The sequence below is a fragment of the Nicotiana tomentosiformis genome, chromosome 12, assembly GCF_000390325.3.
Source record: "Nicotiana tomentosiformis chromosome 12, ASM39032v3, whole genome shotgun sequence".
Taxonomy (NCBI): Eukaryota; Viridiplantae; Streptophyta; class Magnoliopsida; order Solanales; family Solanaceae; genus Nicotiana; species Nicotiana tomentosiformis.
This window is the reverse complement of record NC_090823.1, coordinates 119,275,957-119,299,484: the sequence shown is the minus strand read 5'-3', so window position 1 is coordinate 119,299,484 and position 23,528 is coordinate 119,275,957. Positions and strand designations below refer to the sequence as shown.

The 23,528-nt window shown below is 39.2% G+C and overlaps 1 protein-coding gene and 1 long non-coding RNA gene across 2 annotated transcripts; one reads left to right on the top strand and one right to left on the bottom strand.

Moving 5' to 3' along the window:
* Positions 1 to 514: 514 nt before the first annotated feature.
* LOC117280744 (uncharacterized) lies at positions 515 to 1,759 on the bottom strand. The gene has a single exon (XM_070191240.1). It carries the CDS (start codon positions 1,757 to 1,759, stop codon positions 515 to 517), a length of 1,245 nt encoding a protein of 414 aa, XP_070047341.1.
* Positions 1,760 to 20,990: 19,231 nt separating this feature from the next.
* LOC104088186 (uncharacterized) lies at positions 20,991 to 23,386 on the top strand. The gene is made up of 4 exons (XR_684495.4): positions 20,991 to 21,218; positions 21,440 to 21,495; positions 22,969 to 23,010; positions 23,095 to 23,386. It is a non-coding gene; the product is annotated as an uncharacterized lncRNA (long non-coding RNA).
* The last annotated feature ends 142 nt before the right edge of the window (positions 23,387 to 23,528 follow it).

Genomic DNA, 23,528 nt, shown 5'->3' with positions numbered 1-23,528 from the left:
TCAAGCTCAAATCAATTTTCTAAGACCTAGCCAAAAATTCCACATGCATGTCATATCACTAAAACTAGCGGAAAAAGAACTAAGCATGGAATGACACAAAAGGACAAACTATATTTCATTGAGTAAACAACAAGACAAACAACCTAAAATTCGAGTTACAACCCTAAAATAACCCGGCTAATGAAAATAGCAACAAAACGGACAGACAAGACTCACACAAATAAAATAGAGGGATAGAAGGGTTTGACTCAATAAAACAAATAAAATCTGGATCACACCCTGAAATAACCCAGATAATAGAAAAAACATCAAAACAAGCTACCAAGATTCCTTCCTAGTAAGGAGGGAATGACTTTTCAATTACTAAGCTTGACATTTAGCCACAAATTTGCTCATCAGAATCACCATGGCCTTCTCCAATTTCAACCGGCAAGTTCCCGAGAGGATTCTCATACTCCATGTCACCACACATCATCCCCACAAAGTGTGCATCATCATGTGCATGTAAAGGATTCTACGTGATATTCTGGGTGTCATTATCTTGGATCACAATCAGTTTTTCCTGGATCATCCTTTCTATTTCTCTTTTCAAATCCTGACAACTTTCAACATTGTTCCCCTGGGCATTGGAATGGTATTCACACCTTTTAGAAGGGTCAAAGCTTCTCGCACGTGGGTCGACATGATTTGGAGGAATAGGTGCAATCATGTCATAATGCTTTAATTTCTCAAACATACTTGCATAGGACTCTCCTATTGGTGTAAAATTATCTTTCAACCTTTGTTCCCCTCTATACCATTGGCTTGGATGTGGGTTATAGGGCACTTGAAAATTTTGTGAAGGCTGGTGGAGATTTTGCGATGCTGGTGCTTGCCTTCTGGGGTGTCTTGGTGGCTGGACAACATACTGAAGTGGAGCAATAGGGCATTGTGGGTTCTGAGGTGGATAGTAGTGCTCAGGGGAATCATCGAAAACCTGATGAGGCTGTTCATACCTTCGAGATGTTCTCCTAGGACCTCTTCTCGACCTTATTGTCATCACGGTTTCTTCATCCTTCTCATTCGTGTCACTAAAATTATCAGATTCAATCTGGACAGCTTTAGTTGCAGCTTTGAGAACTGCTTGACTTATAATTTTGCCTGTCTTAAGGCCATTCTCAACCATTTCCCCAATTTTGATTGCTTTCGAGAAGGATTTGCCCACTGCAGACATCATGTTTTGAAAATAATCTGGCTCTTGAGCCTGAAGGAAGACAGTAATTAGCTCGTGGTCATCCATGGGTGGCTTAACTCTAGCTGCTTGCTCCCTCCATTTAATGGCATATTCCTTAAAACTTTCAGTCGGTTTCTTCTTCAGGTTTGAAAGGGAATTGCGGTCTGGGGCGATATCGATGTTATATTGGAACTGTTTGACAAAGGCCTGGGCCATGTCATCCCAGACATGCCAATGAGAGGTTTCTTGATCCATAAACCATTCAGAGGCTACCCCTGTCATGCTTTCCCCGAAATAAGCCATTGCTAGTTTTTCTTTTCCCTCCACACCTCTTAGTTGATTGCAATACCTTTTCAGATGGGCTATGGGGTCTCCGTGTCCATCATACTTTTCAAATTTGGGAGTCTTGAAACCAAGTGGCAAACGAACACCGGGGAACATACATAGATCCTTAAAGGCAATACTCTTCTGACACGTCGACCCTTGCAGGTTTTTCAACTTTTGTTCTAAGCTTTTCACTCTTTGGGTCATTTCTTCTTGTGTCATCTTTCGGGTAGGCTTCTCAATCTTTGAAGGAAGATCAAATAGATACGAGTGGTACTCAGGAGAATGGTATTATTCTTGATGGGTAGCAAATTGTGACTCGTGACTTTTCTTTTGTACCACGGTTAGTTGTGGGATAGTGAAAACGGGCATAACAGCAGTGATTGTCTGATTGGTGGTCAATGGCACACTTTGGGAGCGCGCAACAGAAGTTTCAGCTGTAATCGTACAGTTGGGATAAAGACTGAACCCAAATGGATAGGATCGATTAGACAATGAGACATGAGTGGTAGTAGTCGAGATGGGTGTGAATTTTGGGAAAACATAAGAAAGGGGTGGTCCTTGACCATTGGCCGATGCTCGACACATTTCAGTCATTTGTTGTTTCAGTATTCTATTTTCCTCAACCATAGTAAACTCTTGTTGAACCCTCTGACCCTGAGTCTCTTGACCACTCGTAACAGCTCTAATGTCAGTTGTCAATGACATCTTTCCTTTAGATCTTGTGTTGATAGCTTACCACAAACCGACCACCTCAAACTTTCTTCTATGATTCAAAACAAGAGACACGTTAGAATGGACTCAGTCGATCCTTATTATTATCATCATCATTGTTTTAACACTTTATTTTTATGGTCGATCGAACCTGATGTGGGTTGCCTACGTATCAGTGGGAACATGAATCAGATCGTGCGTAGTTCGAGAAGATCAAGATTAAAGGAAATAAGCTAACTATTTTTTTCTAATTTCCGAAAGAAAGACTTATAAAAAAGAAAGAAAATATTTTTGGATTTCGATTTGTTTCTGTTTTTTTTTAAAATTTTTGAAAAGAAAGACTTCTAAAGAAGAAAGAAAATATTTTTTTTGAATTTTGATTTTTTTTTTCGGAATTTCGAAAGAAAAACTTCTAAAAAAAGAAAAAGGAAATATTTTTGGATTTATGGACTTTTATTTTGAATTTATGAAAGAAATACTTCTAAAGAAAAAAAAAGAAAATATTTTTGAGTCTTGAATTTTCTTTTCAATTTTCGAAAGAAGAATGAAAATATTTTTGGATTTTGAGAAGAAATTAAAAAAAAATGTTTTGTATATTTTTTTTAAAAACATTGGGGCCTAAAAGAATGACTTTCTAAAGAAGGAAGTAAAGGAAAATATTTTTCGATTTTTTTTTTTTGAAAATTGTGGGTCGGAACCGATGAGGTTTGCCTACGTATCTCACATCCGGTGAGAATCAGACCCGCGTAGTTCTGCCAATTTTGATGCACAGAAAGATATGATTTGTTTTGAAAAGATTTTCTTTTTTTTTTTTTTTTTTGAAACTTTGGCAGAGTAACGAGACTATTTGAATATCGAGATTATCAAAACCGGGCATTTTTCTATCCTACCTCACTCTTGTTTTTTTTTTTCTTTTTCATTTTCTTTTTCCTCTCTTTTTTTATTTTCTTTCCATATTCTAAGCAGCCAGTCAACATGCAAGCCGAAACAAATGAATACACAAGTAGCACGTAAAATGCATCACGACGGTCTTTTAATTTGGGTACACCTGTCCTAGACAGACCCAACCCCTGTGTTGAGTCCCAAAGTCAAATGCACGTGATGCAAACAAACGTTCCTACTAGGGATCCGGTATGAGGCTATGTTATTCTAAGTTTAAATCCTGGGTGTATTGTTCTAGACCTGGCTTACCCGAGCGGACAACTCGAGCCGGGGGGCAGCGTATCGGGAATACAGAAGCTTCACCGGTTTTGCAACTTGTCCGAACCTCGTTCTAAAATTAGGATATGACTCTGACAGAAAAGAAGACACGCGAAACACACTCTTCCCAGAAGATTTAGAAGACTCAGAGAGAAGAAAGGTTTCGTAGCAATTTATATACAATTCACACAATATCAAAGCGGTAAAAAAATGACATTTAGCACATTAGGCTCAAACACGTAAAAATCAGACAATCATGAAAGCCAATCATAAGAGCTATTCTAAGCTCGAATTCTGAACCCTGAACCAGAGATTCTGGGTTCGAGTTCCCCAGCAGAGTCGCCAGAGCTGTCACACCTTCCTTTTCCCGATTGGGGGGGATAGGGGAGTTTTTCCAATTTAAGTGACATTGTTCGAAATGGGATTATTTATTTATCAGAGTTGCCACTTGGAATAATTTATGGTGTCCCAAGTCACCGGTTTATTTTAAAATCCCAGATCGAGGAAATTTGACTCTATTTATGGTCTGCGAACACAGAAGACCGGGTAAGGAATTCTGTTAACCCGGGAGAAGGTGTGAGGCACTCCCGAGTTCCGTGGTTTTAGCACGGTCGCCCAATTATTAATAATTGGCCTAATTATCTGATTTAATACATATTTGAAGCTTATTGTGCATTTTTTAACTTTTAATCGCTTTTATTATTTATGGAATTATTTCTTGAAAAAGTCATGATGTCTTACACTTGTCATTTTGGTACACGTTGTGAACCGCGCCACGTGAAACGCACCCGCGATTTATGACATGTTGGTTTTTTATTATTATTCGAAGTTATGGTCGAGTCACGTGAAACGCACACTCGAATGGGATTTACGTATCGTGACCATGCCACAAGAAACGTACCCATGCCCACGATGATTCATTATTAATCGCACCTAAAGCAAAACTACGATGTTCAAAATTATTAATTTCCTAAGTTTGAGATCAAGCATGAAGATTTAAGAATTATGAAAATAATTTTTGGTAGTCAATATACTAATTAAATCAAACTGACTAATTATCTTAAACGAAAGGTGTGATCAGTCTAGCAGTTCTATCCTAAACCAAATCCTCCACATTTACTCTTACCAGAAATAATAGAAAAGAAAGAATAAATACCACAAAAAAAACCAAAATGATCTGCAATTCGATATCAAGTTTCTTTTTAGATTTTTTAATCAATATTTTGTAAACATTCATGCAAGAGCAGAGAATAAGTTTTCCTTTGCTTTGTTTTCCTGCCTGTAGAGATTCAAACAAATGAAACTAAAGATTTCACATTGACTATCTATTTTCATCAGCAAAACATCCCCAAGCAAAAAGAGGAGAGGCACAAAAATATAATAATGTCTACACTTAGCTTCATAACAATCATCTCATCAAGTATAGAAGAAAAATGTCTTTACCTTCAACCACCACCAAAACTTATCAAACTCACGAGAAAATTGCATCACAAACTAGTATATAAACTAGCTCGCAAACATCTTCCGTTAATAAAATAAGGATTAAAGAGATGAACCTAAATGCGCAAAACTTTGGATTAATGCTGAAAGTGAATACAAGCATGAGAAAACTTAAGAACGAACTTGAAAGGAAGAAAATAGGTGCTGGAATTTGAGCTTCAACACGAACATCGACCGGAAATGGACACCTCGAATAGAGAATTTGAACCGCGACAAACTCGAATCAACCAAACTCCATAATTAAGAATCAAAGTCGAAGTTGGAAAGAGGGAATAAAAATATTTTTGTATTATTTTTTTCTTTTCTGAAACTCAAATCAAAAGGAAGAAAAAACCCCAAAATCTTGTTATGTTTTCCTCTTTACTATTCCGTCCCCTCTCTATTATATGTTATTGTTTTTTGCCATTTTTTTCTTTTCTTGTTTGTTCATCCCTTTCTCTTTTGTGTGTGGCTGATTCCTTGCCCTAAAGGGAGATGGCCGTTTTTCTCTTTTTGTTTCTTCTTTGATTTCTTGCGGCTGTCGCTTAGAGATAGGGCTTTTTTGTGGTCAAGCAAATGAGTGTGTATTTATCTTTAGGTAGGGAGAAGGGGCTTAGGGTTAAGGGATTGGGCTTGGATTTAGAAAATTGGGTTGGGTCCATGTCTTGTTGGGTTTTAATTTTGGGCTAAGAAGACTAAAATAATGTACTGTATTTATAAAAATCACTCCTAATAAACTACTAAAATAAAATTAAATATTAAAAGTAAAACTATATTTTAATATTTTTAAATATTATAATAAAGTAAAAATAGAGAAAATAGGCTAAAGTCATGGTAAAATTAAAATACTATAAACATAAATATACTAACTGACCTTAAACTAAAAATGAAAATATTTTTGAGTTTTTTTTAAATTGTAATTTGAAGTAAAAATTGATTAAAACTCTATAAAAATTAAAGTTAAGTTAAATAAATATTTTAAACACTAAAATAGCTCAAAAACGTGCCGGATCAAAAATTACGTGCTTACAATTCCAAATTGAAATCACGCACTGTTATACATAGAGGATACATTCCTAAGTTTTTGTTTTTCCTTTTTCGTCTCCATATACACTCGAACTCCCATATCGTTTCGAATTTCCATTGGAGGACAACGTTCATTGACAATGTATTTGATTTCGATGATTTTTGCGTTGTATCTCCCAACGCTATCCCACCGACCATTGAGCTTAAGCATAATCGCTAATTTTGATATTATGTTATGAAATTCAATTCAATTGTAGCTAATTGTTTGCAATTATTTTTTTCAAAACCTTTGTTTATGGAAAACCAGAGGAAACCAGAGAAACTAGAAAATATAAGGATACTATAGATATGTTGCCTTGATTATGGTGTGATGATAAAGACAAAAAATCTGCATAATAGAAGGATTCTACAAATATGTTACCTTGATTATGGTGCGATGATTTCATTAGTAAAATCTCTAACTGAAATATAAGCGATGCCAAAATTTCGCGTCTAAATAAGGAAGATTACCGCAGAAATGAGTCTGGTTTAAACAAATATTTTTTTTTTGTAGCTAAAACGTGTTTAGGTCGGGTAAATACCAAAACTAGAATATTTCTGGTAATAAAGTTTCAAATAGTGTATAGGAACGGAAAAATCCCTAAAAGATTTTTGGATTGGGCTTGAATTTATTTTCAGCAAGTGCTGTTTGCAGTTCTCGGACATTTCTTCTTTGAGTTGGGCATTTAGGATGTCAGGCATAGGTTGAAGATACAACGTCATAAATATCAAATGCTGAAATGCATTAGGAACAATTCAAATTTTCTATTTTAAAATTGTGTCATTAGAGTGATATTGGATGAAAAAAGAGAATGAGTAAAAATAATACACACATGTAAAATAAATTTAAGTATTAACTACCTACCAATAGAGATAGAATCTAACATGTAATGATAGTGGATGTATTATATGCATGGTCCAGAACAAGCCTTTGCTGATTCGTGGTAGTTTTTTGGTTATAAGAAGTACTTCTTTGCTCGCTTGCAGCGCCTCGACTCGAGTGTTCACTATAGGATTGAGTGAGGTGATGAGAGATAAAGCCAAAGTTCCTTGCTACGCTCTATAGATGTTTGTAGGACTTTTGTTTATTTGGTGTGTGTATGTGTAACGACCTAGGCGGTCGTTTTGAGAGTAGTAGTCACGAACCCCTATTTAATACTCCCTCCATTTCATCTTTGTGTTTTGTGACTTTTCTGCAGGATTTGTCTTTGGTTTCGGAGTGAAATGCGCGACATATAGTCCCTAAAATAGAATTTTAAGTCAAAGGAATTGATCGTAGTTTGAATTGTGTGAAGACGACTCTGGAATGGAGTTTTGAAGGTTCTTATAGCTCCATAGTTTTGAATTGGCGAAAGTTAAAAATTTGATAAATTTTAAAAAGTTTGACCAGGAGTGGACTTTTTGATATCGGGTTCAGATTCCGGAAGTTGGAGTAGGTTCGTAATGTCAATTATAACTTGTGTGCAAAATTTTAGGTCAATCGGACTTGATTTGATAGGTTTCGGCGTCGGGTGTAAAAGTTTGAAGTTTTAAAGTTCATTAAGCTTGAATCGATGTGCAATTAGTGTTTTTAGCGTTGTTTGATGTGATTTAAAGGCTTGCCTAAGTCCGTATGATATTTTAGAACTTGTTGGTAAGTTTGGTTGATATCCCAGGGGCCTCGAGTGAGTTTCAGATGGTTAACGGGTCATTTTTGAACTTAGAAGATTTTCTGGTGCTGGGCTAGTTCTGCTGTAATCGCACCTGCACAAGGTTTACCACAGGTGCGAGCCCGCAGAAGCGAGCAATGGGACGCAGGTGCGGGGCTAGGGGAAATAGCCAGTGTTCGCAGGCGCAGTGTGAGGGCCGCAGAAGCGGAGTCGCTTCTGCGGAAAATCGATCGCAGAAGTGGACGAGTGCTTGGGGAGGCATGTCCACAGAAGCGGACGTATATGAGTAGATGCGCACCCGCAGAAGCGTAAGTGCCGCTGGTGCGGAAGAGTCGACCGCAGGAGCGAGAAAACCACATATGGGAGTATGTTGTCGCTTCTGCGACGCTGCAGATGCGGCTAAGTGCCCGCAGAAGCGGAAATGCTGGACAAAACACTTGAATGCAAGGGTTCGTGATTTTTCCTCATTTTAACATTTTGAGATCGGGTTTGGCGATTTCTTGAGAGCATTTTCGAGGGATTTCTTGAGGTAAGTACCTTGTGCTTATTTTTGATTAATAATCTTGTTTCCCTATTGTTTTTCCACCTAGATTGTGTGTGTTTAGGGTGGAATTTGGGAGTTGAGGCTAGGGATTTGGAGAGTTTAATTTGAGGATTTGAGTGGCGACTTGATGTCAGATTTTAGTAATTTTGGTATGAGTGAACTCGTAGTCGAATGGGTGTTCGTAATTTGTGAATTTTACCCGATTCCGAGATGTGGGCCCGGGTTGACTTTTTGGGATGAATTTTTGAATCTTTGCTAAATTTGTAGATTTATTATTTCAATTAGTTTCTCGTAGTATTATTCATGATATGTAATTGCTTTTGGCTAGATTTGGGTCATTCAGAGTTGGAAAGTCGAGGGAAAGGCATTCTTACCGATTGGTTGAGCGAGATTTGAGATAAGTGACTTGTCTAACCTTGTGGGGGGGGGGGGGGGGGGGGGAATCACCTTAGGATTTGGTACTGTTGTAATAATTTGTGATATGTGAGTGCCGTGTACGCGAGGTGACGAGTGTGTACATGGGATGATTCGGTTCTTGCAGATTTATCATCTTTTAAAATACATTAACTGAGTTGCCTTAGCATATGTAGTGATCACGGTTAGCCTAGCATCGCATGCCTACGTGCCTTAACTCTTACTTGTAATTTGTGCGACATGCTCAGTTGAATTACTTGTTTCCCTTTATTTAAAGTAAAAACTTTAAATGTGAGTTTTCTTACCATAAATTCATTGTTCCTTCGGTTACCTGCTGCATATTTACTTTGGGACTACGAGGCGGTTCCTCGGAAGTTCCCCCTGCACTGCATATTTACTTTGGGACTACGAGGCGGCTCCTCGGGTGGCTCCTCGGGTGGCTCCTCGGGAGATCCCCTATATTGCATATTTACTTTGGGACTACGAGGAGGTTTCTCGGGAGATCCCCTTGTACTGCATATTTACTTTAGGACTACGAGGCGTTTACTCGGGAGATCCCTATATACAGCATATTTACTTTGGGACTACGAGGCGTTTACTCGAGAGATCCCCCGCCTTGCATCTTTACATTTGTGACTATGAGGCGGTACCTCGGAAGTGCCCCTGTTGTTTACTTCTATTTACTGTGATGATATTTTCTGAAACTTCTTATTGTTTAAATTCTCAGTTATTTCAAAATATTATTACATTTTCTGCCTTACTTTTCTTTTAAACCAATAGGGCCCTAACCTGACCTCGTCACTACTCTACCTAGGTTAGGCTTGGTATTTACTGGGTACCATTGTGATGTACTCATACTACACTTCTGCACATCTTTTTTTGCAGATCCAGGTTCTTCCCACCATACCAGATACCACTGAGTTGGACCGCACGTGGAGACTTCAAGGTATATCTGCCAGCATCTGCAGACCTCCGAGTCCTTCTCTATCCTTACTATCTTGTTTTCCTTATTTTTCTTTAGACTTTGATGTATAAAGACACTTAGTATTTACTCTTAGAAGGTTGTGACTCATTTCCACCGGGTATTAGGAGTTGTAATTATTGATTTGCAGTTTTATATTTATTTCATGTGTTGAGAATTGGACTTCAGTTTTATATTATGGTATTCCGCAAATTGTTCGGCTTACCTAGTATTAGAGACTAGGTGCCATCACGACATCCTACGGAGGGTGAATTGGGGTCGTGAAAAGTTGGTATCAGAGCTCTAGGTTCATAGGTGTTATGAGTCACAAGCAGGTTTGGTAGATCTCGCGGATCGGTAAGGAGATGTCTGTACTTATCTTCGGGAGGCTATGGAACTGTTAGAAAAAGTTTCACTTTCTTTGATTCCTTATCGTGCGAGATTTTGACTTCGAACTCTAAAATTCTCTCTTTCTATTCTTTCACAGATTGTAAGGACATGTACAGCTGGATCGGATGATCAGACACCCACACCCCATGCTAGAGCCGCGAGAGGCCGCGGCCGGGGTAGAGGCCAATGCCCACGTGGTGCAACCAGATCCCCCGCACGAGCTGCTACAGAGGAGCCACCAGTAGCTTGGAGAGCATACACTGAGATGCTTGTTACTACACCAGGTCTCCAGGAAACTCTAGCCTAGTGTTTTAGCATGTTCAGGACCATGGCTCATGCAGGATTGATACCTCTTGCTCCTGCCACATCTCAGGTCGGGGGAGGAGCACATACTCCTGTAGTCGGTATCCCAGAGCAGCGTCTTCAGGTAGACCAGGATCTAGAGATCATACCGATACAACTAGTAGCTCCAGTTCAGCCCGAGGTTAGGGCAGCAGCTTCTGAGGAAGAGCAGCTCAGGCTCGAGAGGTACAAGATATACCACCCACCTTCTTTCAGTAGCTTGGCGTTAGAGTATGCCCAGGGTTTTCAAGATGAGTGTCATTGTATCCTCCATACTATAGGTGTTGCAGATACTAGTGGGGTTTCTTTTACTACATTCCAGCTTAGAGAAGCGGCCTATCAGTGGTGGCGTGCATACGAGTTGGATAGTCCGGCTAAGGCAGCCTCACTTACTTGGACTCAGTTCTCAGATATGTTCATGAGGGAGTATGTTCCCCAGAGTCTCAGAGATGCTTGGTGCACAGAGTTTGAGCAGTTGCGCCAGGGTTCTATGACCGTGTCAGAGTATACGGTCTGATTTAGTGATTTGGCCAGGCATGCACTAACCTTGGTTGCTACTATTCGAGAGCGGGTTCATTGGTTTATTGAGGGGCTCAACTCCAGCATCATATTGAGCATGGACTAAGAGTTGGAAATGGATATTGCATATCAGCAGGTAGTGGGGATTGCTAGGAGGTTAGAGGGCATGTTGACTCGGGATAGAGAGGAGAGAGAGGCCAAGAGGTCTCGAGAGTCTGGCACTTACAGTGGTACTCGTTCCCCAGTATTAACTCATCATGGTAAGGGTTATATGGGTCGCCATGTTCACTCAATACTTCCAGCCGCCAGCGGTGCTCCGGCCACTACTAGGCCCTAAGATCCTTATTGTGCACCACCAGTGTCTAGTGTGCCTCCTGTACAGGGTGCTTCCAGTGGTCAGTCCAGTCGATCAGGCCCAAGCCAGTTGTAGCAGCCACGTCCTCCGAGATCTTATTTTGAGTATGGCGACACTCGTCATTTGGTGAGGGATTGCCCTGGATTCAGAAGGGGTGCACCTCCATAGTTATCTCAGGCACCGCGCGCTCCACTGGGTCCTCAGGATATGATTGCAGCACCAGCTACCACCCCACCTGCACAACCAGCTAGAGGTGGAGGTTGGACAGGTAGAGGTCGCCCTAGAGGGGGAGGCCAGGCCAGATATTATGCCCTTCCTACTAGGACCGAGGCAGTTGCATCAGATTCTATTATCACAGGTATTGTTCTAGTCTATCAGAGAGATGCATCAGTTTTATTTGATCCATGCTCCACTTATTCTTATGTTTCATCTTATTTTGCTTCGTATTTAGGTGTATCCCGTGATTCTCTGAGTTCACCTATTTATGTATCTACACTCGTGAGTGATTCCATTATTTTTGACCGTGTGTATCGGTCGTGTTTGATTGTTCTTAGTGGTTTTGAGACCAAAGATGATTTATTATTGCTCAGTATGGTAGATTTCGATGTTATTTTGGGCATGGATTGGTTGTCGCCCTATCATGCTATCCTTGATTGTCACTCCAAGATGATGACGTTGGCTATGCCAGGTCTACCGCGACTAGAGTGAAGAGGTACCTTGGATCATGTTCCTAGTAGGGTTATTTCATTTCTTAAAGCTCAACGAATGGTTGATAAAGCGTGTGATGCGTATCTGGCCTAGGTGAGAGATATTAGTGTTGATACTCCTACCATCGAGTCAGTTTTGGTAGTAAAGGATTTTGCAGACGTATTTTCAGCAAATCTTCCGGGCATGCCGCCCGACAAAGATATTAACTTTGGCATTGATTTAATACCGGGCACTCAGCCCATTTCTATTAAACCTTATCGGATGGCCCTAGTAGAGTTGAAAGAGTAAAGGAACAGCTATTAGAGTTGCTCGAAAAGGGCTTCATTCGGCCCAGTGTGTCGCCTTGGGGTACCCCTGTCTTGTTTGTGAAGAAGAAGGATAGTTCTATGCGAATGTGTATCGATTATCGCCAGTTGAACAAGGTTACAGTAAAGAACACGTATCCATTGCCATGCATTGATGACCTATCTGATCATCTTCAGGGTGCCAGAGTGTTCTCTAAGATCGACTTGCATTCAAGTTATCATCAGTTGAAGATTCGGGAGCCAGATATCCCGAAGACTACTTTCAGGACTCGGTATGGTCATTACGAGTTCCTTGTGATGTCTTTTGGACTGACCAATGCCCCAACAATATTCATGCACTTGATGAACAATGTAATGCAGCCTTATCTTGACTCCTACGTCATTGTGTTTATTGACAACATTCTGGTGTACTCCCGAACTCGGGAGGATCATGAGCAGCACCTGAGGACAGTGGCATTTCTGGGTCATTTAGTATCGAGTGAGGGGATCAAGGTGGATCCGAAAAAAATTGAAGCAGTGCAGATTTGGCCTAGACCATCCTCAGCTACGGAGATCCGGAGTTTTCTTGGCTTGGCGAGGTATTACCATCGATTTGTAGAGAGTTTCTCGTCTATTGCATCACCTATGACCAGATTGACCTAGAAGGGTGCTACATTCAGGTGGACCGAGGAGTGTGAGGGGAGCTTTCAAAAACTCAAGACTGTTTTGACTACAGCCCCAATGTTAGTGTTGCCTACTGGATTGGGGTCCTATACGGTGTATTGTGATATGTCGTGTGTTGGTCTCGGCGCGGTGTTGATGTAGGATGGTAGGGTGATTGCCTACGCGTCCAGACAGTTGAAGGTGCATGAGAAGAATTATCATGTCCACGACCTTGAGTTAGCAGCTATTGTTCATGTCTTGAAGATCTGGCGACACTACTTGTATGGTGTTCCTTGTGAGGTTTTCACCGATCAACGGAGTCTACAACATCTGTTTAAACAAAAGGATCTTAACTTGCGGCAGCGAAGATGGTTGGAGTTCCTTAAGGATTATGATATCACCATTCTCTATCATCCCAGGAAGGCCAATGTGGTGGTTGATGCCTTGAATCGCAAGGCGGAGAGTTTGGGCAGTTTAGCATATCTACCAGTAGCAGAGAGGCCTTTACCCTTGGAAGTTCAGGCCGTGGCCAGTTTGCCAAATTGGATGTTTCCGAGCCGAGCAGAGTTTTGGCTTGTGTGGTTTCTCGGTCTTCTCTCTATGATCATATCAGGGAGTGTCAGTATGATGACCCCTATCTGTTTGTCCTCAAGGACACTATTCAGCACGGTGATGCCAAGGAAGTCACTATAAGAGATGACAGTGTATTACGGATGCAGGGAAAGCTATGTGTGCCTAATGTAGATGTTTTGTGTGAGTTGATCCTCCAGGAGGCTTACAGTTCACGGTACTCCATTCACCCAGGTGTCGTGAAGATGTATCAGGATTTGAGGCAGCACTATTGGTGGAGGCGGATGAAGAAGAACATAGTGGAATATGTAGCTCGTTTCCTAAATTGTCAGTAGGTGAAGTATGAGCATCAGCGACCGGGTGGGTTGCTTTAGAAGATAGAGATTCCAGAGTGGAAATGGGAGCGGATCACTATGGATTTTGTTGTTTGGCTCCCACGGACTCAGAGGAAGCTCGATACAGTTTGGGTGATTGTGGATAGATTGACCAAGTCAGCTCATTTCATTCATGTGGTTACTACTTACTCTTCGGAGCAGCTAGCTCAGGTTTACATCTGCGAGATTGTCAGGCTTCATGGCGTACCGTTATCTATCATCTCTGACCGGGGTACGTAGTTTACATCACGATTCTGGAGATCCGTACAGTGTGAGTTGGGTACTCATGTAGAGTTGAGTATAATATTTCACCCTCAGACGGACGAACGGTCTGAGCACACTATTCAGATATTAGAGGATATGCTTCGTGCGTGTGTGGTTGATTTTAGGGGAGCTTGGGATCGGTTCTTACCACTTGCGGAGTTTGCCTACAACAATAGTTATCAGTCGAGCATTTAGATGGCGTCGTATGAGGCTTTGTATGGTAGATAGTGCCGGTCTCCAGTGGGTTGGTTCGAGCCGGTGAGGCTAGCCTATTAGGTACAGACTTAGTTCAGGATGCCTTGGAGAAAGTTAAATTGATTCAGGATCGACTTTGTACATCCCAGTTCAGGCAGAAAGGTTATGTGGATCGAAAGGTTTGCGACGTTGCATTCATGGTTGGGGAGCGGGTCTTGCTCCGGGTTTTGCCCATGAAGTGTGTTATGAGGTTCGGGAAGAAGGTCAAGCTAAGCCCTAGGTATATCGGGCCTTTTGAGATTTTATATAGGGTTGGAGAAGTGGCTTACAGAGTTGCACTGCCACCTAGTCTCTCTGCAGTTCATCCAGTATTCCATGTTTCCATGCTTTGGAAGTATCACGACGATCCATCTCATGTGTTAGACTTCAGTTCAGTCCAGTTGGACAAGGATCTATCTTATGCTGAGGAGCCAGTGTCCATTTTGGATAGGCAGGTTCGAAAGTTGAGGTCGAACAGCATCGCTTCTGTGAAGGTTCAATGGAGGGGTCATCCGGTCGAGGAGGCGACTTGGGAGAACGAACAGGATATGCGTAGCTGTTATCCTCGTCTTTTCACCACTTCAGGTATGTCTCTATATAACGAACGTATGTTTTAAGAGGGGGAAGATGTAACGACCCGGCCGTTCGATTTGAGAGTAGTACCCCCGAACCCTTATTTATTGCTCCTTTCATTTCATCTTTGGGTTTTGTGACTTGCCGGGAGGATTTGTCTTTGCTTTCGGAGTGAAATGGGATACATAGTCCCTGAAATAGAAGTTTAAGTCGTAGGAATTGACCATAGTTCGAACTATGTGAAGAGGACTCTAGAATGGCATTTTGACGGTTCCTATATCTCCGTAGGGTGATTTGGTCTTAAGAGCTTGTTCGGATGTTGAATCGGAGGTCCATAGGTCATTTTAACGTCAATTGGCGAAAGTTGAAAATTTGATGAATTTTGGAAAGTTTGACCGGAAGTGGACTTTTTGATATCGAGGTCAGATTCTGATTCTTGAAGTTGGAGTAGGTCCGTAGTGTCGATTATGACTTGTGTGCAAAATTTGAGGTCAATCGGACTTGATTTGATATGTTTCAGCATCGGGTGTAGAAGTTTGAAGTTTTAAAGTTTATTAGGCTTGAATTGATGTGCAATTCATATTTTTAGCATTGTTTGATATGATTTAAAGGCTCGACTAAGTCTGTATGATGTTTTAGGACTTGTTGGTAAGTTTGGTTGATGTCCTGGGGGCCTCAGGTGAGTTTCGGATGGTTAACGGGTTATTTTTGGACTTAGAATATTTTCTAGTGCTGGGCTGGTTCTGGTGTAATCGCACTTGCGCAAGGTTGCCCGCAGAAGCGAGCAATGGGACGCAGGTGCGGGGCTATGGGATATGGCCAGTGGTCGCAGAAGATCGATCGTAGAAGCGGACGAGTGCTTGGGGAGGCATGTCCGCAGAAACGTACGTATGGGCGCAGATGCGCACCGCAGAAGCGGGATTTGGTAAGTCCCTTGTACCTATTTTTTATCAATAATCTTATTTCCCCATTGTTTTTTCCACCTAGATTGTGTGTGTTTAAGGTGGAATTTGGGAGTTTAGGCTAGAGATTTGGAGAGTTTAATTTGAGGATTTGAGTGGCGACTTGGTGTCAGATTTTAGTAATTTTGGTATGAGTGAACTCGTGGTCGAATGGGTGTTCATAATTTGTGACTTTTACCCGATTCCGAGACGTGGACCCGGGTCGAATTTTCGATTCTTTGCTAAAGTCATAGATTTATTATTTAAATTAGTTTCTCGTAGTTGTATTCATGATATGTAATTGATTTTGGCTAAATTTGGGGCATTCGAAGTTGGAAAGTCGAGGGAAAGGCATTCTTACCGATTGATTGAGCGAGAATTGAGGTAAGTGACTTGTCCAACATTGTGTGGGGGAAATCCACTTAAGATTTGGTACTGTTGTAATAATTTGTGATATGTGAACGCCGTGTACGCGAGGTGACGAGTGCGTACACAGGCTGATTATGAAAAATTTGATTCTTGCATATTTATCATCTTTTAAAATACATTAACTGGGTTGTCTTCTTTTAAAATACATTAAGTGAGTTGCCTTAGCATATGTAGTGATCATGTTTAGCCTAGCATCGCATGTCTACGTGCCTTAACTCTTACTTGCAATTTGTGTAACATGCTTAGTTGAATTATATGTTTCCCTTGATTTAAAGTAAAAACTATAAATGTGAATTTTCTTTCCATAAACTCATTATTCCTTTAGTTACCTGCTGCATATTTACTTTGGAACTACGAGGCGGTTCCTCGGGAGATCCCCTGCACTGCATATTTACTTTGGGACTACGAGGCAGTTCCTTGGGAGATCCCCATGCACTGCATATTTACTTTGGGACTACGAGACGTTTACTTGGGAGATCCCCCTGTACTGCATATTTACTTTTGGACTACGAGTCGTTTACTTGGGAGATCCCCATGTACTGCTTATTTACATCGGGACTACGAGGCGTTTACTCGGGAGATCCCCCACCTTGCATCTTTACAATTGTGACTACAAGGCGGTACCTCGGAAGTACCCATGTTGTTTACTTCTATTTACTGTGCTGATATTTTCTGAAACTTCTTATTGTTTAAATTCTCATACTACACTTCTGCACATCTTTTTTTGCAGATCCAGGTTCTTCTCACCATACCAGATACCAGTGAGTTGGACCGCACGTGGAGACTTCAAGGTATATCTACCAGCGTCCACAGACCTCGAAGTCCTCCTCTATCATTACTATGTTGTTTTCCTTATTTTTCTTTAGACTCTGATGTATAGAGATACTTAGTATTTACTCTTAGAAGCTTGTGACTCATTTTCACCAGATTTTGGGAGTTGTAATTATTGATTTGCAGTTTTATATTTATTTCATGTGTTGAGAATTGGACTTTAGTTTTATATTATGGTATTCTACAAATTGTTAGGCTTACCTAGTTTTAGAGATTAGGTGCCATCACGACATCTTATGGAGGGTGAATTGGGGTCGTGACAGTATGAATTCAGCCTCTCGTTATGTCTTTACAAAATGAGTATCCACCTTCTCAACCCTCTCTATTATACCCTTAAAAGGTAACAATGGATAATTTTTATTAATAAATAGATACATGTTAAATAGTGGATACATACATGTTAAATATACATGCTCTTTATTCTTCTAGATTTTGGATATACCGATAACTCTAAATGCATACACATTTAGTGCTTATATGCTCAATCTTCTTATACAGGTCCAAAGTAGTGATAAAAGAAGAAAAATATCAAAATAATGATTGAAAAGAAAGTTTGATTGACAAAATATCATATTAAAAGACACAAAATTGAATAGTAATAGTTTTATATATGTGAATTTTTAGAAGTTGTATAAAAATGAAATATGTCAAACATCATCTAATATTTCAAAAGATAACAAAGTGTGCCATACAACAATAGTAACATAACCCATGTATTCCTACAAATAGGTTTGGAAAAAAAATTCAAAATATAAAACGGGTGAGTAAGGGCCCGTTTGGCCATAAGAAATTTACTTTTTTGGACAAATTTTTTACTTTTTTTTGTATCGCCGTTTGTATAAAGCCCTAAAAATATTTCTAACAAAATTAAGCCTAATTCAAGCTTAAGAGAATAATTAGTGAGACCTCAAACTATGGGTGGGCCCACACAAGGGTATCAAGATCATCACAATACTTGGACATGAAAGTCATGAGAGTTGGAGATTCCTAAGTTAAGTGTCTAAGGAAATAACTTTGAAAAATTGAATAAAGAAGATAGAAAAATCACTAAAGCCTTGCGTGGCCAAGATGCGTGGCACATGCAGGCTATGTGGCCTATTCCAGAAGAAGGGAGGAAGAGGAGAAAAGAGGGCTCAAGCTGCGTGGCCAGGTTACGTGGCCCACGCATGCTACGTGGCCAAAATGCGTGGCCCACGCAGACCCATGTTCTATAAATAGAGGGAGTTTTGGGGAGAGAGAAAAGAAAGAAGATTTTGAAGATTTTGAGGTTCCTCGGTCATGGCATTCCCCACACTCCAAGATGAGTTTCTTGGTATAATTATGGTGGATTAATACTATTAAATGTTGATATTAACATTATTATGGATCGAAATCCATAAGAAGTCCTCCAATCTTCAAGAATCATTCAAAGGAGTTCAAGTTAGGGTTTGAGCTATAAGAGATAATTTCACTACTCTATACTTGCATATAATTATGGATTAAGTATGCGGATGTGATTGTGGTTTAGAAAATGCTATTTATTTGGAGTATTACAAGAGTCTTGAAAATGGGTAATGTGAGTTAGGTTCCTGAAAGAGGAAGATGACGAATAGTGAAATTGTGAATTTTGTTAAGGTTTTTGGTGTGTTACTTAGTTGGAAATACTAAAGTATTCCATGGATTGAACAAGACCTAAAATATATAATTCTTCACCATTGTTGAGCTAAGCGAAGAAGACGATGAATATTGTTGATTTGGTGAAAATGAGTTAAATACTGTTCTTTATAAGCTTGTGAGCAATACACTGTTGAATATTGTTGTTGGCCTCAAATGAGAGAATTAGAATTAACAACTCAAGTATCGACGATGAGAATATGAATTTTTACTAGACTTGTGAAGTAGGACCTAAGTGTTGGACACTTAGTTGACATAGTTTGTTTTGTCTTAATGTGTCGTTGATGTATTTGAGTTCATTATTTAGATATTGGCTTGTTTGGCAATGTTTGAGCATTCTAGTCAATTTGGAGTTTGGAATTGAAGTAAGTTGATTAAACTTACTTTTCTCGAGGGACTTTTCTCTAAAAGCATGATTTGGTTAAGGAATGAGTTATTTATATATGTGTGTGTCCGTACTTGTGGGGACAGGCGGTTGCGGATATCTCCATGTACTAAAATATTGTATTGCATATGAAGTGTTATGTTATTTTCTAAAAACGTTGTTTTAAATATTGGTTAGTAAAATGACACTTGAGACTAACATTATAAGTTTTATTAAAGAACTTATGTTGATGATAAAGGGATTAAACATTTGAGTTTTATTGTTACCTTTATTTTATAAAATGAGAAATATAATAAGTACTTCTAAAATCTTTATATTTTGAAGTACCAATTGTCAAATCTTTAAGGATTGGAATCTCATTTTGTTAATTGCTTAATATGAAATGAAAAAGGATTTTGTTTTATTTAGTTCAAACAGTTTGAATTGACTATAAATATCACGCTTTGATAAAATAGATGTTTTGAGGCTATTTGCTATGAATCTATTTTTGGGTATCAATTGTTTTGGCAGTTACTTGTATTCGCAGAGATTGGCTTCGGTATATCGTGTTCGTCGTCATAAAACTACATGTGTCAGTGTAGGCGTAGATGGACACTTTGTGGTATAGACTACGTTAGAGTATCCTCCTTAAGAGGGGGCTATTTTGTGTTATTAATAACATGGTTGAGTCGATTCGTACGGTACTGCAATGAGATGACCTGAACAAGTAAGGTATATGATACTTGCCGCTAGGTACATAACCTAGTTGACCTTCTTGTGTCAGTGATGGTATAGTACTCCCTACAAAAATAAATTTGTTATGTTTAGGTCTAAAGAGCCGAAAGGGGTTTCAATGACTTAATGAAGTTGAAATGATTTTGCATGATTCTTATTAGAATTATGGGTCGATATAATTATTTTAAAAGTTTGTATCATGATTTACATTTTTCAATTCTTTTCATTTGAAATGATAAAGAATATGAATTGATATAATTGTTATCGTTTTATATCAAATATTGGTTACATTATTTTTGTAAAGTCTTGTCCTAGAAACTTGAGTTAGAGAGAGTCTATGACACTTATTGAGTAACGTGGTGGTGTACTCAGCCCCCAGGGCCCTTTCCGGGGTCTCGCTTACTTTACATGTTTTCAAGATGAGATGTGATACGTGATGGGCGGATGAGGCTAGGATGACTCTCTTTACGAGGCATATAGTAAGGCACCACTTCTATTTCGTAGTAGCCTTCATGTCGATCTTACTTTTGGTTGGGGTTTGTCTCAAGTATTTATTTCACCCTTGTATCTTAAAGATTCCATAGACAATTATTATTATTATGGAGTTGTAATTGAGGGTTATTCATATGACATGCATGAAAGGAATATTGTTATACTTTAGTATTTTTTTTTAGTTATTAAAAAATGATGGATCTAAATATTTTCTTTCATGTATGGTTTTAATCATTTAACATGATTGTGTTTTCAAAAAGGCTTCCGCATGTATCTATTATGCATATAGATGAGCATTCTTGTACGGGTTGGTTCACCTAGGTGGAATAGTATATCGGGTGTCGGTCACGTGATTTTGGGTCATGACAGTTTGGCCATAAAAATTTTAAATTTCACTTGAAGTTGAATTTCAAAAAATTTTAAAAACTTCAAAAAGTTATTTTTCGAAATTTTCACTTCGAATTACTTACAAAAATTCATAAACAGCTCCAAATTATATTCATGTCCAAATACAACTCTATAGATGTTATTTTCACTTAATTGTTTTATTTGTTTTTTGAGAATTTCACAAAAAAAAAATATCGAAGAAAAAAAAAAGGAACAAGAAAAGAAGCAAGTTGCTAAAGGAATGATGCGGTAGCCCTACTCCTAATAGGCTGATTCCTTTATTCAAATACCTAAAAGCCCCCTCATAAACTCCCATTGACACTTCAGCCAAAGAGGGTAAAACAGTAAATCCAAAACTTTTATTCCCACCCCAATAATTCCACGGTTGTCCACCAATGTTATAAAGTTATGCGACTGTCCTAAAAATTCCAACGCCACTTTACAAAAGAGCTGTGTGGGTTGGGAGAAGGTATTTCCATTCTCTAATTAACCGATAATCAGATCCAAACTCTTAACCCTAGAAAATCAACCATGTCTTCTAAGCAAGGTACACTCCTTAATCTCCCTTTTCTTCTCTTCTTTAACTTTTAATCGCCTTTTCTATAATTATTGATTTTCAAAGATTTGATTTTTGATTATTTTTGACATATATCTGGCCCAATTAATTTGGGGTTGAGGTGTGTTTGGTTGATTGATTTTGTAAAAAGGGTAGAAGAACGGCTAAGAACTGAATTGATTTAACAACTGCTTTTTCTTTTTGTGGAACAGGTGGAAAGGCAAAGCCTTTGAAGGCACCAAAGAGTGAAAAGAAGGAATACGACGAGGTAATTAGGGAAAGATTTTGTTTTTATTTTATTGTGTCCATCCTTTTACTTATTTTGCAGATCTCGTATTTTGATTACAATCCGTCTGTCCAATATATTGTTTATTTTATGTCTTGAGTTTGTGTTGAGAAACTTTGATTCAAATAGAGGTAATAGTGATTTGAACTCTCAAATTTGGGTAGATATATAGTCTGTACTTATGAGTGATGCATCCTTTGAATTGGAACAAAGGATTGTATGCCCGATCCCCAACTTATTCCGGATTGAGACTTAGCTGACTGATATGCCCTTGTTTGCGTATCAGCTGAATTTTTTCTCTCTTTCTTTGTTTGGGGATAAGGTTTTAGTCATGTTAACATTTTTACTTCACATCCTATGCTCTGCTATATAGGAGCTGTTTTAGCCTTTCAAAGATTTATACATCCCTAGAAAATATAAAGAACTTTTAGTACTTTTTTTTTAATAGTATTGGCCTGAGGTGAGCTTATTTGAAGTAACATGGTCAGTGAGGATTCTTATTGCCGACCCCAACATTTTTGGAAGGCTTAGTTGTTGTTTAGTAGTTATTTTGGGGGGGATAAGCGACCAGAATTATTTCATTGATGGCAAAAATCAGCACTAAGATACTGCTGGACAATTTTAGCAAGATATGTGTGCAAGCTACGGTCTTAGAATTTAAAATTTTACTTATGCCTCGGGCTTACGGATAGCAAGGCGGAGGTTGGGTTAGGCATCCAGTCTATATGCAGAAAACATGCCTGTTAGAGTCGCACAGCTATTTTGCAGGTAATGCGGGTATACTTTGTAGCTGCATAAAGAGGTTCTTAATTGTTTCTGGAGGCACTTTGAAAATGGAAAAGAGATTTAAGGAGGAAAGGGAACATTGAAGAAACAAAGGAAAAAAGAAGCAAATTTATGGGGAATTCATTTGAGTTTTGTTGTTTTCTCAGTAGGGTTGCAAGTGGTATAGAGAGGGTACAACGTTATTTTTGTTGATGTGGGTGTGGGGTAGGGTGAGCGGAGTAATTAAAGGATTTCTTTTTGTTTGGTGGAAATAATTAAAAGATTCATATAGTCGACCCAACTGGTTTCAAGTTGAGTCGTAGTTGATTGATGGGCACAAGCCAGTGTTGATAATGTCCACTATAGTTCTACCCATATCTATATGCTTTCCATTGACATATCTAGGTCAGTGAAGCCAGTGAAGATTGTTATGCAAGTTATTTGGCTGTGTTGAGGAATATATATTTAGATGGTCACCTTCAGAGATTCTCTACTAGTCAGGATAATATTTGCTAACTCTGCTACGAAGAAGTGCGAGCAGATGACTAATAATGAAACATTTGTTATTATTGGTCATGTTTCATGCTCAGAATTTGGTATCCACTGTAGTAAGTATTTGTCTCTGGTGTATGAGCTTCCATGTGATGTTTGCTGCTCTCTCTAACTTGTACGTGTTTGATTTATCTGCAGAATGACAAGGCTTTCCTTGCAAAGAAGAAGGAAGAGGAAAAGGTAACTCATTCTTCCAGTGCTTGCAGCCTGTGGGATACACCTATCATTCTGATTCCATTAACCCTTTATTTTGTGATTTTGCAGGCACTAAAGGAGCTCAAGGCAAAGGCTGCGAAAGGCTCCATTGGTGGTACTGGCCTGAAAAAGAGCGGAAAGAAATGAGAATGTTATATTCTTCCTCCTAGTATTGGGATCTTCTTTTCTCGCCCATGGCTAGATTTGGTGTTCTAAGCTTTTACGGTTAACTTAACTTTTGGGATGTCTCTATGGTGACTGAATGAAATAGTATGGGGGACTTGTTCCTTTCCAATATAATGACTTGTATTGTGGTGCCTTTCCCTATCAATAATTCATATAGTCGTTAATCTTTGTGTGACATGCTGACTCACTCTTAACATAATTCCGACCTCCCTCATAACCCCCAATAAAGTAAAAGATGAAAGAACGAAACTTGGGTATTCCATTATTTTTACTGCGGATTTGACAAGTTTCTGCATGTCTTAAATTTGAGATTGTCT